Source organism: Triplophysa rosa, linkage group LG17, assembly GCF_024868665.1.
Source record: "Triplophysa rosa linkage group LG17, Trosa_1v2, whole genome shotgun sequence".
Lineage (NCBI taxonomy): Eukaryota > Metazoa > Chordata > Actinopteri > Cypriniformes > Nemacheilidae > Triplophysa > Triplophysa rosa.
The window spans coordinates 21,932,201-21,948,856 of NC_079906.1; the positions used below are offsets into that span (position 1 = coordinate 21,932,201).

At 40.2% G+C, this 16,656-nt stretch overlaps 1 protein-coding gene across 3 annotated transcripts in view; it reads left to right on the forward strand.

Moving 5' to 3' along the window:
• Positions 1-16,656, forward strand: part of cux2b (cut-like homeobox 2b) — a 139,018-nt gene that overhangs the window by 3,736 nt on the left and 118,626 nt on the right. The window contains exon 1 of one of the 3 annotated variants that reach the window (XM_057357594.1): positions 10,528-10,722. The exons of the other annotated variants lie outside the window; for them this stretch is intronic. Coding sequence (XP_057213577.1) covers positions 10,624-10,722 — 99 coding nt within the window. The 5' untranslated portion in view covers positions 10,528-10,623. Of the gene's footprint in view, positions 1-10,527; positions 10,723-16,656 lie in introns of those variants that run through there. 3 annotated transcript variants of the gene reach the window in all.

Genomic DNA, 16,656 nt, shown 5'->3' on the forward strand with positions numbered 1-16,656 from the left:
ATTATTTACTTTATTTAGCACACAAATACATTAGACCATACACAAAACGTTTTTTTCCACGGCTAGTTTCTATCTTTGTCGTTTTGTGCAAGTCATGAGCACATTTGTCATATTCTGTCGAAATCCAGATGAATGAATTACACCACAAAGCAAATGTTCTTCAATTAATCCGTTTCCTAAGCGATAGGACGTCTTGATAAGAATATACGCTGGCTTTCTCTAACCTCATGAAAGACATCACGCAGCTATAGGCGCCGGCTACAGGTTTCGGTGACCTTGGTCTCGGGTCACACGGCCGTTGCCGTGGTAATAATTCACACCAGCCAGATGGCATTTCCGTGAGCGCTGGTGGAAAGGACGGGCCAAAAGGCCCAGCTCGTCTCTTTTAGGACACATTTGGACCAATAGGGAACAGGCTTTTGAGATCCCTCTGCAAATAGCATGTCATCTTTTGTCCTGAAATGTGTAGACCTCCATTGACCAATATGGAAGCTACAAAAATATGCAGTCGGTCAGAGCACAGCATATTTATCTGGATAAGAAAAACATTAGCAGTGTTGTATTAATATAATTTTAACCTTTGATTTATGTGATTCATACATTCTGAATTTAAAACGAAGTCTCTTTGTTTTTAGGCTAGGTCACGTTTCTGTTACTTGTGCCGTTAAAGTGGATGCGTTAAAAGTCATATGCGGCGTCCCAATTCGACTACTTACGTATACTATACCCTTTAAGTATGCACTGATTTTGTTATTGAACAGTATATACATTTTAATGCGTTGCAAAACTGTATGCACGTACTGGGACATACTAATGCGAAACGGAAGTAGCCATTGTTGCCTAGACGACACTGTGATCCTTAACGTCACGAACATCAAAATACAGCTCATCATTGCTTTTAAGTATTTATTCATTCATTATTTCCTATGTAATGTTCACAGTATACTTAGCGAAGCATCTTTTATTTAATTTTATTAATGCATTGAAGCGTCGCGAAACTCCGCCCTCTCGCGGTGAGTTATGGGTAATATCAGCCACTAAGTGTCCATGGATTCACACTTTGAAATTTCCACCGGAAACAGTAGACCATCCGGGTACTTTGAGAATACTCATTTATACTCTCATACTTTGATTTGGGACGTACTAATTCTATTTTCGAATACTATTTAGTACGGATAGTATGCGAATTGGGATGCAGCTATACTCCTATAATAATTTATATTTTATTATAGTAAAAGTGTAGTATCCTTGCTTTTTGTCTGAATGCTTACTATTTGTAAACTACAAATGCCGTGGTTAAACTGTAGAAAAAACATGATTATTTTGTGTGTTTTAACTATAATAACTGCATTTTTGGTGGGGGGGTGTAATTTGTAGTAAAGCCATGGTTCATTTTTGTATAGTAATAGTTCAACATAAACATTCTGACAGTAATTTGCCTCTCTATCGCCATCTCTGTTTAAAACGTAACATTGCAGGTTACTTTATGTATTTATTTTTATGTAGGTAGTTGACAAATAAATGTTTAAATGTGTCCTATGGTGGTGTGACGGCAAAAATAAAAAAGCCCAAACAATAAAGATAAAACTATTAAATATATTTATATTAAATAATATACTGTATTATTAACAGTTTGTTTTTGCTACAGTATGTCACACCATAGGACACATGTACAGTGTACATACCCATGTGCTGAAAAACAACTGACACTGTCCCGACAGCTACAATTATAATGATTATAAGTTTACCATGATGAACCGTGGTAAGGAGACATTTTTGTACTTGATAACACATTTTTCTGCTTTAACTCACCAGCTCAGCAATATTCACTTCGAACTGTTGCTTTGTCATGACTGTAGTTGACCTGAGAGAAAAATAAACACTTTACGTTACTGCCTGCTTTACTGTTGTTTCTGGCTACATAAAAAATATAAGATGCACTTGAACGATGTTTGTCACCTCAGATAGACACGGAAGTTCAGAGTGTTTTGAAATGACCTTCGTTGTTGCGTGTGATGCTGCGGAAATGACTCTCTTCACCTTTTATGTGGGCCGAGCGTCTCAGATCATGAGCTCAAGACTGGGCCACATTCAGCATCACTCCTCTGCTTTAGCCTTTCTGTGTTGTACTTTTGCTCTGTGAGCTTTTCCCCAACCATCTCCAATTGGCCATGAAAAAGACTCATTTCAGCTTTGTACTCGTGTGTGTGTGTGTGTGTGTGTGTGCGTGCGTGCGTGCGTGTGTGCGTGCGTGTGTGTGTGTGTGTGCGTGTGTGTGTGTGTGTGTGTGTTTATTCCTGTTATTGTTGCTGTCAAACGCAGTGAGTCTGGAAATGGTTTAGAGATGTTCTGCAAGGCGCTCGGGATTTGAAGGGATAAAAGGACCGGCAGTTGCGTCGAGTGCAAACCGTAGATATCCTCAACGGCATTTACTAACCAGTGTGAGCACGAATAAATACGGTACTTTAACAAATACCACAGTATTTACTCCTACTAAAAGATGACTGGGGAGCCACTGGCTTCTACAGTAAAACATGAAGCAGCCGAATGATTTGGTGTTGTTGCCAAATTACAGAACCACTTGATGTAGATGGTCGTTCAGATGCGCTGTTGCCAACCATCACATTCAAGAAAGAGATTTTTTTTCCTGAATTTGTTGCACATTTTCATGTTTTGTGATACTTGCACTGTTTATATTGTAGGGATTTATGCATTGCACATGCCATTTTTATCGCTTACTGGACATTTTTAATGCTCAGAAGTTGCTCTTTCATAGCTCAGATTCTGAATTGTCTAAAAATTGTTCAGGAGACAGTGATTGTTGAAGCACACGAAGAGTACGGAGGTGTAAAATGAATGTAGATCGTGTAGGTAAAATAATCTGCATTTGAGTCAATTTGGTGAGAAATGTTTGAGTTCATATTGAGATCTTCAAGAATATTGACAAATCTGCGACTTGACATTGTTGAGATTTCTTCTCAAACATTTGTGAGATTTCTGACTCTTAGTCTCAGATATTTCTTCTGAGACGCAAATAAAACGTAAGCATTTCATCTCATTGATGTCTTGGAGAAACCGAGCTATTAAAGAAGTCTCACCTGTCAACTTTTCTATATTTTGTGGACCATCATTAGATGTTATTAAAAAGCGAATCTTCCGCATGTGCTGTGAAATAAACATCATGATGCCATATGCGCTTCTCTAAAACATCATCCCAGCACAACCAACCTCCCCATCAATGCAACAATGGAAATTCCATCTCTCTCCGTCAATCTTTGACGGAGGACAAAGAGGAGAGAAAAGCATCTAGAAAAGGCTTTTACGGCGTCTGCAAATTGAGTTGTGAAGATCCTGTAGTCACGTCCCCCCCCTCAGCCGGCAACATTAGAGCCGAAGTGAAAGTGACTCAAGATTTAAGCAGTTTAACCTTCCTCTGTAGAATTAGCCGAAGACTTCAAAGCGCCGCACTTCAGCGTGAGGAGTGGAATGATAAAGCGCTTCCTCGCGCCGCGTCTGCCTGCTATTCATGTCATAAAACAGCTCGCTAATCGCCGTGACCCTCCTGGGGCTTGATTTTCATACCTGTCCACACTTATTTTCCCCTTTTCACCTCCACTGTTCCTGAATTAACCCTGCACGCTGGTGCTTTGATACTGAGGGAAGATTTTTGTTTTGTTGGTGACTTTATATCTTCACAAGCTGAGACTCGCAGCGCTGTCAGCAGGAGCTTTTGAGAAGCTAAACTAATAGCACTGGGATTCAGTGAATCAGTTCACAAAGACAAACTGACCCTGAGGAAATGTTATTGCTCCGATGTTTCTCCTAAAGTGGCTTAGGAGATAGAAAAACAGAAACAAGTGTCATTGTTGAAACACGTGAAGGAGGTGTAAAACGAACGTAGATTGTCGAGGGAAAATAATCAGGGTTTGGGTAAATGTGATGAGAAATGTTTGAGTTCATATTGAGATCTTCAATCATGTTGACTTTTGATTGCAGACGGGACAAATCTGAGCTCAGTTTGAGACAGTGAGTGCGTTGACATGCACCAAATACACGGATATCTATCAAAAGTCAGCTTATAAAAGAAACCTGTTTTCACGTGTTTACATGCATTGTAATAAACCGGCTACGCAGAAAACCGCGTCAGGCTCAAAATGAGGCGGAGGTGGTGTCATCCTGATCTTGTTCACACACACGTAGGCCTACCGTACCTTTAAGTGGCTTAACCAAAGTGACTTTGACCTATTAAATGTGCCAATAAAATGAGATGAAAATGACAATTATTAAGTTATATAAAACATTACTTTTATTAACCAAACCGCAATGTTTTTTTAATCAAATAAAGCTTTTTATCATTTTCAACTAACTTTTCATCCCAACTGAATTAACCAGTCTTACTAAATGACTAAAATGATCAAAGCTCATTCACATCTTGCATTCTCTGTGGTTCACTTTGAATGATTCAAGGATCTCTTATATTCCCTAGAGACTGAAAAGTTCAATAGTTTAAATGAATCGGTTCAAATGAGTCATTCGTGTTCTAAACGCAATGTGCGTTCATACTGGCGAACTCGCTGTGTACAGTATACGCTGATTCAATGATCCAATTGCAAAGCTAAAGACATTACACTGCGTTCCAAATTATTATGCAAATTGGATTTAAGTGTCGTAAACATTTAATTTTATATTGTTCAATTAAACTTATGGATGGTATTGTGTCTCAGTGCTCTTTGGATCACTGAAATCAATCTCAGACACCTGTGATAAGTAGTTTGCCAGGTGAGCCCAATTAAAGGAAAACTACTTAAGAAGGACGTTCCACATTATTAAGCAGGCCACAGGTTTCAAGCAATATGGGAAAGAAAAAGGATCTGTCTGCTGCCGAAAAGCGTCAAATAGTGCAATGTCTTGGACAAGGTATGAAAACATTAGATATTTCACGAAAACTTAAGCGAGATCATCGTACTGTGAAGAGATTTGTGGCTGATTCAGAGCACAGAAGGGTTCGTGCAGATAAAGGCAGAATGAGGAAGGTTTCTTCCAGACAAATTCATCGGATTAAGAGAGCAGCTGCAAAAATGCCATTGCAAAGCAGCAAACAGGTATTTGAAGCTGCTGGTGCCTCGGGAGTCCCGAAAACCTCAAGGTGTAGGATCCTCCAGATGCTTGCAGTTGTGCATAAACCTACTATTCGGCCACCCCTAACCAATGCTCACAAGCAGAAACGGTTGCAGTGGGCCCACACATACATGAAGACTAATTTTCAAACAGTCTTGTTTACTGATGAGTGCCGTGCAACCCTGGATGGTCCAGATGGATGGAGTAGTGGATGGTTGGTGGATGGCCACCATGTCCCAACAAGGCTGCGACGTCAGCAAGGAGGTGGCGGAGTCATGTTTTGGGCTGGAATCATGGGGAGACAGCTGGTGGGCCCCTTTAGGGTCCCTGAAGGTGTGAAAATGAACTCTGCAAGGTATGTAGAGTTTCTGACTGAGCACTTTCTTCCATGGTACAAAAAGAAGAACCATGCCTTCCGTAGCAAAATCATCTTCATGCATGACAATGCACCATCTCATGCTGCAAAGAATACCTCTGTGTCATTGGCTGCTATGGGCATAAAAGGAGAGAAACTCATGGTGTGGCCACCATCCTCCCCTGACCTCAACCCTATTGAGAACCTTTGGAGCATCCTCAAGCGAAAGATCTATGATGGTGGGAGGCAGTTAGCATCAAAACAGCAGCTCTGGGAGGCTATTCTGACATCCTGCAAAGAAATTCAATCAGAAACTATCCAAAAACTCACAAGTTCAATGGATGCAAGAATTGTGAAGGTGATATCAAAGAAGGGGTCCTATGTTAACATGTAACTTGCCCTGTTAGGATGTTTTTGATTGAAATAGCTTTTGATTTCAGTAAATATGACCTCCTAATGCTGCAAATTCAACAAATGACCATTTTCAGTTTTTTACAACCTATGAAATGTTTTCAAACTCTGTTGTGCATAATAATTTGGAACAGTGCATTTTGAGTTTTTCATTTTTTAAATAAATACTGTTGTCAGTGGGAGGTTTGTTCAATAAAATTCCAAATGTACCCTAACTGTTGATTACTTGAAAATTATACTGACTGTCATTTGCATCGACAAATTAGGAAAACCAGAGAAAGATATCATTTGCATAATAATTTGGAACGCAGTGTATAATGATGTACGTCATGTTAATTTAAGAAATTTCAAGAAATTAAATGTACTTGGATGCAAACAAACAGCCGTGAAACACAGCCAGCTCTTGTTCTGCATCTCTTTTTAGCGCCTCGGTGTGCTGATAACGAAACAGCGCCTCCACCGTGGCATAATGTCGCAACTGCACAAATGACAGTTTGTTAAATGCACGCAGCATTTCTTGCGAAGACACCCGACATAGTTTTGGCGAGAGCCTGAGGCGGCACGACATTTAACGGAGGTGGCCGCCTCCAATTTCTCTATGCAGGAAAAACCATCGATAGTTTGTTGTGCAGCGGGAAAAATGGAGCGTGAAAACGGTCAGAAGCTGTATTTTTATATCTCTTCGTATGTCCGCAGAACCAGCATATGTAGCAATAGTTTTTCATTTTTAAGTTTCTACATCAACTGCAAGATTCAAGAGCGGACTTTTATGCGTTATTTTATCGTTACTTCTGTTTGGGACTTTTACTATTGCGCTGTCAGACGTGCGCACATAAACAAAACTGAGCGAACGTTTACATGCAGCGCGAAAACTACGTTTTTTGCCGTTTATGAGCTTTGAGTGCGTTTACATTCACAAAATAAACGATATCTATCAAAAATCTGCCTATAAAATGATCCTGTTTTCTCGTGTTTACATGCATGTCAATAAACCAGCTATGCAGAAAACCTCATTTACATGGAAATTTGAGACTTGTCAGCAGTGTTGGGCAAGTTACTCTGAAAAAGTAATCAAGTACTAGTTACTAATTACATATTCAATAGTGTAATTAGATTACTGTACAAATTACTCTCTCCAAAAAGTATTTAATTACTTATTACTAATTACTTTCTATATCCTTTATCAACTTTGATTAGTTAAATGATTCAAGGACAGACATGAAGCGACCCATAATTCATTCAAATAAATAATATTAAACTACATAAAGTAGTAGTATTAACTGACCAAAGTATTACAAATGTAAGAATTATACATTAAAGCACGGATTTAAAAATTTGACTTTTATTTGACTAGAAGTAACTGTAATTAAATTACAGAAACATTTGAGTAATCCCTTACTTTACTTTTTCAAGGGAAAAGTTATTAAATTACAGTAACTAATTACTTGGTAACTAGTTACACCCAACACTGCTTGCCAGGTTTCTTGCGTGCAGTGACGTCACCATCGATATTCTGTTTAATAATTATAAATGCTGCAGGAAATCGTTCAGAATAAGTTTTTTTATCTCTTCTCATGTCCGCAGTACCTGCAAATGCAACTATAGTTTTTTCATTTTGCCGCAGTTTTTGCTTGTGCCTTTTGTGACCTTCACCCGATAAAAGAAAACCGTTTTACGCGTTTACCTGACAATACACGTTAGCAGCTTATTAAGCATAGTCGGAGTAAGACTGTGCATGTAAACGCACTCATTGTTGACATCTCTTCTAAATCTCTTCTAAATCTCACATTTGTGAGATTTGTGGCTCTTTTTCTTAAGAGAAATTTCCGAGTTGCAAAAGATTTAATCTCTCCATTTCATTTACATTGATTCATTTAGTAGACGCTTTTATCCTTGTGTCCGTCTTGTTTTTTTTGTTCCAATTTGATCTTAAACATAATTGGTGTTTCTAATATCATTAACGAGTATAAATTAATAAATGACACTAAATATTAATAAGCGATGTTTGCAGAGCCTGACATCAGTATACAATGATCATTTTGTGCATTATCAGCAAGTTCAGACATGATCTGGATATGCTTTTTCTGTCTATATGGGCAGCTCACTAGAGAGAGAGAGAAAGAGCGAGAGAGCATGCACTTAAACTATGAAGGCCCTTCCCACTTAAGCTGGCTTCTCCTCCAAATCCTTAACTACATCCCAAAAGCAGCGATCTTCAATTTTTCCCCCATCGATTCGCGCTGGAGTCCGATGGTTCTTCGTGACAATGAATCTGTGCATTTTCATATTAATACCTGGCGCTCCTGGGGACCCTGATGGTCGCGGCACTTCAGTAAATAATGAGGTTTTAACAAAACTTCAGGGAGACATTATTCTACCGCACCGGCGAGGTGAAGGCTCGGCTCTCAGCGTCCGCCTAAACCCAACAGAGGCCCCATAAACCACCAGCACCACCACGAGAGAGAGAGAGAGAGAGAGCTAATGGCTCATCTGTTGGTGTGTATATAGCTGTGTGTTCTCCCGCTGGCAGCCGGAGCTCGGGCGAGGGAGGCCATATTGAGCTGTGTACCTGTACGCCGGGCCGCTTTTATTTGTTTTGACTGTCTGATGGCAGATGTATTGAGCACAAGGCTTTCTTGTTCATTTTACAGAGACCTTATTGAATCCAACTATTCTCTCTCTCTCTCTCTGCTTTTATATCAGGCAGTTCTTCAGTCACTATAATTCAGCTCTCTATTGTCAATTCTGCCCTTCAGGGGATAAAGGAGACCCTGTGATTGTGTGTGTGTGTAAGTGAGTTTATCGTCCTTACCCGCCAGTGAAGCAGCACTAACACAACACTGGAATACATTCAGATCGCTATCAAAGCAAACGTCATATATTCAGTTTGGACTAAAAAGATACAGTGTGAATTTTGCTTCGTACGTTTTAATGCGATCTGCTTTCATGCCAGTGACGGTTGCCAGCGTGGATTCATAATTGCTTTATTTCTGACCGTTACATTTACATTCATGCATTTAGCAGACGCTTTTATCCCAACGGACTTACAGTGTGAGAATCCCGTATCAATGCTTTACATCAACCGAACGTACCAAACACCAGCGTGTAACACTAGGGATGTAACAATATTATCGATATCGTGTTATCGCAATAGCAAAACTGTCTCAATAGTATGGTGGTCACTTGACTGTATGAAACGATAGGTCTTCCTTCGCCATAGAGAATGTTCGGAAAAATCATCGATGTTACCTTCGGCAAGGTCCATCTTGTGCAATTATTTTATCTTATAAAAGGGGTCATTTTAGGTCATTTGACCCTTCTCATACTATAACTCACACCTCTAAGCAACAGCTATGATCTTAGAATGAAGAAAAGAGGATGTTTACGGCACGTTTCCAAGTCATCATTTGTCATTTTAAATATACGTTAAATATTGTACAGTGAGATTTTGATATTGTTACATCCCTATGAAACACACAATGCTTTGTGTCAAACATCGTATCCAAATCTAATAAGAATGCACAATTTATCAAAACGATCAAAATATTGCAAACGTGCATATCGCAATGGTTTGCAATAATATTGTCATATTCGTTTTTTTATGTACTGCTACAGTAAAACATGGCTGATCGCTTTCAGAAGCGGTAATGTTATGTTGGTCATATAATTGCAGTTTTAAATATGTTAATATACTTAAAATTGATTTTACAAACTCAAAGCATTATTGTATTGTAATATTATATGTTCTTCAATATCGCGCGGCCCCTGAAATGTATTGAGAAGTTTTCCTCTTACGGCTTCATCATTCTCAGCGTGTTAAAAAGAAAACGGCATGAAACAGAAGTAAAACAGGTTGTTAATATGGATTACAAATGCGACGCTTGATGTAAGTGACAGTATTATGAGGTGAGCGAAGGCACGTTTTTCCCATGTAATTTAGATTTGGGAAGAGTTCTTCAGCTTGTTGACGGATGATGGCATCATTTCTCATCTCGGGATGATTTCGATCAGTGCGCTGGTGAAGAGATGATGTTGGATGACAGCGTGATCATCTCCGCTGGTATATTGAGGAGCTTCGGGCGGTCGTTCTTCATGCGCGTGTGGAAGAGGTGTGAATGAAGTCTGGTGGTCCGGGTCCCTGTCTCCCTCTCTCGCCCTCCAGAGGCCTAAAGAAGATGACGTTCAAGTGTTTTGGACTTGTTTTAGGAATGAAACAAATCAAAGCTGGGAGAACAAAGAGTCGATTTGAATCGCTCACCGTTCAGTTCCTCTTGTTAGTAGCGGCACTAACCCCCACTCTCTCTCTCTCTCTCTCTCTCTCTCTCTCTCTCTCTCTCTTTCTCGCTCACTCCAGATGAATTTAATGTTTTTCTTCCCGCTCGCTCTCTCTCTCTCTGCTTTTCCCCAGACAGGTTCCACAGTGTTTTAGAGGGGATGGATTTAATTGCTCTGTGGGGATTGGTTGGCGGTACCGGGCCCGGCTGTTTAATTAGTGTACCCTGCCGGGATTGGTTTAATGCTTCGTGATCTTGAAATTGTCTGATTGTTCAGACCTCTGGAGACCCCCTCTCTTTCTCTTCCTCCTCCTCTCTCTCTCTCTCTCTCTCTCTCTCTATTCTTTATCTCCATGCCCCTACCGAGAGCGGCAGGTTTTGCTAAACGCCGCTGCGGGCCTCGCCGGATCCGCCAGGAGCCGATGGTTTTCCCCGGGGCCTCGCCGGCAGGGAGTCGATGTGCGGATGAGCGTCGTCACCTCGGGGTCCTGCTCTCCGGCCACTCGTCTGGTCTGTGTGTCCTCTCATGCTGAAAGAAGCAGAGAAGCGATGTTCTGGATGAAGGTGCGTTCGTACTGAGGTGTCTGGGGTTTCTGTACTTATGTGTGACCGCGGTGTCCAACCAGACCCGTACAGAAGGTTGACTTTTTTTGAGCCTCGTATGAGTTGTAAATGCCGTGTGATGTCAGTGTGAACACTCTTTTGGGATTGAGCTTCTGGGATTGGCATGCTCTCCTGTAGCATCAGGTTTTAGGCGATTTTATTTGTTTAGTCCAGCGAGACGATCTGATATCTGAACACAACGCACGTACATCATGTACACAGTGAGCAGGATAGTTTTCTTTTTGCATAATATACATCGACGACCACGACATTTGCCAAAATGTGGAGCCTGAAAGCACTGCGCAGAATACTGTATCCCACAATGCAGCGCGTTGACTTGGCCTTGCCTTTTCCATTGCGATTAACAGGAAGTGATGTCAGCCATGATTTTAAACCTTTTGACCTGCTATTTGATTTGTTTACCAAACGTTAATTTGTTTACGTAGAAATTGAGTCGTGTTTCTTGAGTAAATGGACTGGTGGTTTGTTTTAGGCCATGGTTGGGTCAAGTGTGGACGTTTTAAAGGTTAATTCAAACCAACAGATGAGTTTGTCCATATTCTACCCAACCACGGGTTGAAACAACCCTACATTTTTCTAGCCTAGTATTGTGTCTAGTGCAGGATTGTAAGAGTGTTTTTAACGCACGACGAAGCATTCACCATCATCTGTCAAGTTCGACTTTGTCTAACGTGATACCTGGACAGTTTGGGTTATTGCACAGAGATTACTGATGTTCGTGCAACACGGGGGCCCGCGCCGCACCAAATGCTTTTTGTAAAATAAGAAAATCAATAGGGAGAAAATCAATTTGGTGAAAATACAATTTGCCTTCCAAAAGCATGACTGAATGAATGTGTTGCCAAAGCTAAAGCCCGCTGCTAACTCAATCATCCCACAGCGAACTGAACACGTTTTACTGCCTTGTTTTGATTTTCTTTCTTTCAAACGGGAACATTCTTTCGCTGGTGGCTCTGGCGGTGCACTATTTATGTATCGACAGGTTATTTTCCATAGAATATATGCCATTGTTGAGATTTGACAGCGTCTTCTGCGTGTGAGAGAATCAGGCGCCATAAATCAATGTCAGTTCAGTTGAATCATTCACAGATCCTGCACGGGAATCGTTGTGCTTTCTGCCAGCGCTGAGATGGAAATGATCATCGGAAATGAACCTCACAAGACTTCTGGCCTGTGCATCAAGTGCAAGCTCACAAGAGACTTTGAGACTTTGGGTTGCTTTGCTGTGTGTGGTAGAAAGTGAAATGCGTTACAGAGACGTTGGGATTGCCCACCGCATTGGCATTTGAGTTATGCATGCAGTCGCCTTGATGGAGTTGGCCGGGGAAATGTTGTGTGTAAAGGGCATCTGCAGGCGAAGCACTTAGTCACTTAGACTGATCTTAGTTCGATTTTTAACCTTTATTGTTAGAGTTATTGTTTTTGCTGTAAATGAATCCCAATCTCTTACGCTAAATATACAATACTTGAGCACTCTTGTGGAGCGTCGTCCAATCAGATTGAAGGATCTGAAGTGACTGGTGTAATATGTATTGAAGTCAGTCATGGTCGTCTGGCTCATTCTCCGTTGAAGAGGTCTCAACCTTGATGTGTCTGTGTGTGAATCATGCTCACGATCCACTTATACTGCACACGAAGTCTTCTCAAAGATTCACTTTACACCGTTTTATCAAACGCGCGCGCGCCGAGACTGCAGTTAACTTCCAGTCTGTGTTTGGCTAGTGTCTAATAATATAACTAGTCATATTTTATTTTATTTATATTCATATTAATTTATATGATCATTTTAGTGTATAGTAATTGTATTAAATAAACGATGACGTGACGACATCTTAGTTCTGTGTCAGCCACCGTAGTGTTTCGAAAGGGAGGGGTGGAGTGAGCCGTTGGTTGCAGTTCACAACCTCATCACTAGATGCCGCTAAATGTCATACACTTGACCTTTAATATACATTGTGTTAAAAAATGTAATTACCTAAATATTTTTATACTGTTTACCATGGTGTTGCCGAGATTCTTCAAAGAATATCATGGCCTTACCATGGTATGTGTCCTAAAACATGGTACTTTTTGTTTTTTCAGTAATCGCTTTGTTTTGAGTGTTGTAAAATGTAATAACAAATCATCTGAACCGAGACTCGCAGTTTCCCGTGTTTAAATGTTTTTTTCCCATAAAAGCAGGGATGTATGGGCGAGGTGTAATATCTTCAGATATTTACAGACGGAATATTTGTGTTGTTGAGTTGCATTAAAGGGATGAAGCCAAAAACGAAAGTTTCTGTCACGGAACACGAAACATCTTCCTAACAGTGGAAGTCAATGGGGTCCAGCTAATGACCGTGTTATGTTGACTCTCAACAGGTTAGGAAAGAACAGAACGTTGAGGATTTAAGTACATCTGCTTCTGGCACTTGTGCTGCGTGTAATACCAATCAACACGTAATTTTAATGTTTTTTTGGCAGATAGATAATTGACTCGCATAAATTCACACCCTCATGCTTTGCCTTCGCACAGACATTTGCGGTTAGTTTTAACCGCCATGCATTTCTAAGACAAACAGCCAGAGAAGTCATTGTGAATGAATGTTAAGCGGGTTTGATTGTGTCTGTTGGGATTTGATGAGGGTGAAGCGTGTTAGGTGATGTTGATATTGGTTAATTGGCGGCCCGCCGCTGAGATGATGAAGAGAAACCTTATGCAATGCTTTCAAAGTGTTACAACTAACCGCAATTGCTCGCTTGAGGTTTGTCCACAGGCACCAGCCCGGGATCACCAAGGAGATGTGTCTCCTGACGGCAAGAACGCTGCCAGCCCGGCAACCACCCCTCCCTCTCTCTCTTCTGCTTTTCCTGGAAGAATGATTACTAAACAGGTTGGGTCGGCGCTGATGGTGCCGTAATTGTGTGTGTAATGATCGAGTGGAGTATGAGGGTCTCGTGGCATGATGTTGGGCAAGAAGCTTTTTGACTCGGTGGGGTTTTAGCGGATCAGCGCTGCATTTATGAATTCAGAGCAGGTTTAAATGTGAACTTGTGTGGAAACTGAGATCGTCTGGAGAGAACGTACTAGATTCTGTACGGGGACAGATTGATAGATTGATGGTTCTCCCTGTAGAATTCACCACTGTTTGATCTTTATATAGTTGAGTTTGAGATATTGACCTTGATGCTTTCAGGCGAGAGTGTCTCACGCAACCTGTCAATCACACGGACACGCCCACTCAGTCTTTGTTTTCGAGTAGATTCATTTAAAATGATCATTAAAAACACGAAGTGTTGCAAACTTATGTTATTTGACATCCAAAGTACAGCCCGTTTTGTTTAGATGACATTTGTGCAAAATGTGCCGATTCTCTCTACCTTCACCTTGTTCTCTTTTGTGAAAATAAGATGTTTTACATGAAATAAAATCAAGTATTGTGGTTAAACTATGTTTTTCTGTTATAAAACGGTGGGCTATAAACGACTCCCGAAGCACTTCCTGTTTCAGTTCGAACATAACGCAAACGTTAAAGCAAAATACAACCGAACATTTCCAACTGAATGAAAACATTAAATGAACATCTTGAAGAAACCAGAAGTGCTTCTGGACCTGTGTTCTTATTGGTCTGTACAAATTGTGATCAATCTGCCGAGAGTTACTGCGTTTTTACTATCGGAAAACCGTGATTTATTTTCATCAGGGCTGGGATGTTGTTTAAACATTAAGGAAGTTCCCATGTTTGGCTGTGTTTCTGCTCATCCTGCTCACATAAATAACTGTGTGTTTAATTGAGTAAAAAAGAAGTCCTTCATAAGAACATTTCGTCGCCTTCGAATTATATGTTTCTATCTGCGTTCCGAGAAGTTTCGAGATATTGAGCTTCAAAGTTTTTGCATTTCATACTGCAAAAACGATATGGGGAACAAATCTCGTGAACAAAATAGACCCTAAATGTATTCAAAAATGTACAATGTCAATGTTTTTTGAAATGTGCAAATGGGGATTTTTGGAACGGGTCAAATTCTGAAAAATCACTTTCTGTTTAGAATGATGAGGTTCTATCTGCAAAACATTAAGTAAAGCAAATCATTTCAAGCAAAACAAACAATTTACTTATTATTTTTGTTGAAACTTGAAATTAGTGTTGTAATAATGTGTTGTCATGTATGAAAAAATTACATTTACATGTTTTTACGACATATTTCATATTTTAGGACACAAAACTTTTCGTTCAAGTTAAGCATAAAAGACAGTACTAAATGTTTTATCTATAGTGCAGATGTTGATTTTAGTTGGGTATATGATGGATATTTCAACACTTTATTGCAGGCACCATTAAGTTTCTTTTGGTTTAGACAGAAAGCTACTGTATTCTGACCTAGACTGTATTCCACAGACGGTGGAACAGGTAAAATCACTTTCTAGAGATGAGTATGGCTGAAATAACATGATAATGTTTATTGTTGTAATTAAGACTGTTGACTATTTGGCCTTTAGGGCTTTATATCTTAAAATGTAAGGCATTAATCGCATTATGAGGTTCGTGTAAACATAGGAATTAGTAAGCTAGCTGCTAGCGCTGCTGGCTAGTGTTGTGTCTATAAATATCAAAATAAACTCCTCAACAAAACCTAAAACAAAACAGAAAAAAAACTGTAATCAAACAGTCAACTTTCTTTTGTGGTTTCTTTTAAACATTGTTTTACGTTTTTAAAGAAAACAAAAAGGTTCTATCTACAAAATCGAAATATAATTTGGTTCCATAAGGTTCTATCTGCCAGCCAATCAGCACTTTGAATGCACCCACGAGGACCAATCAGGATACGCTTTTTTTATCATGTGACCGGACTCCTCAGATATTTCCACCCGTCACTGAGGAGTCTGGTCACAATGTCCACATTTAAAAAAACAAACATGGCTTAATGTAAATAAGTTACAGAAAAAGAATATGTGAATAACTCAATTTTGCCGAAAATAGAACCAAAAGTAGTTTTGAGCATGATGCAAAAGACTGTCAATCAAATGGGTTGTCCGATAATGGGAGACATAAATTCAAGTGTGTCCAGATATTGGGCTGGTGGTGTTCTTATAGATTCGATTCAAGTTGTAAACAACACAAGAAAATGCATCTGACGAACAAGGCGGTGTTGAAGAGTTTCATGTGCCTTCAATCTTTCAAAATCTTTCGTTTTGTGAAATAATCTGCACAAATCTAATGACCGTTTTACCTCTTTTAAGATCTCGCCCGATCCCTCTTGAAATTTTTTTAAAATTGAAGTATTTCAGAAGGGAGTTAATAACGTCACGCTGCAGTAATTATTTTTTTCAAGAGAAAAATCCTTTCACGGTTCTGAATTTCAATCCGTGTAATCAAATCAGTCAAATGGGCTGAACATTATTTCATTGGCATCCTTTCATCATTAGATTTTTGCTCAGCGTGGGTGCAAAGGTAAATACCGGTTTAATTTTAGTTAACATCCGTCACTTAAGCTTTTTTACTATGATACAGTATCGCTCGTGATGCAAGCGATGATCATTTGATGATCTTTTTGTGATACGTGATGTACTCGGTTGTTCACCAAGATCTCAAAGTTGCCATGTGTTCTATCCAATGACAACAAACATCCTAACTCGTGGTTGAAACGGTCTGTGTGGCGTGGGAAGCGTTCATATTCCCAGGCCTTCTGTCTCACCCGCAGCTGGCTCTAGGACAAAGGGCGAGCGTGGCGGCCGTCTAGACGCGTGGCATCATTAACCTGCGGTGACCCTCGCTGATGAATTCCTCCTCACACCCCTATAGCCCACCAGCTCGGGCTTGTCGGCTGAAACTGCCCTCCCGTCTCCCTACGTCCACCCCCACGCTGACCGCTCTTCAGAGACCCTGGGCTCTG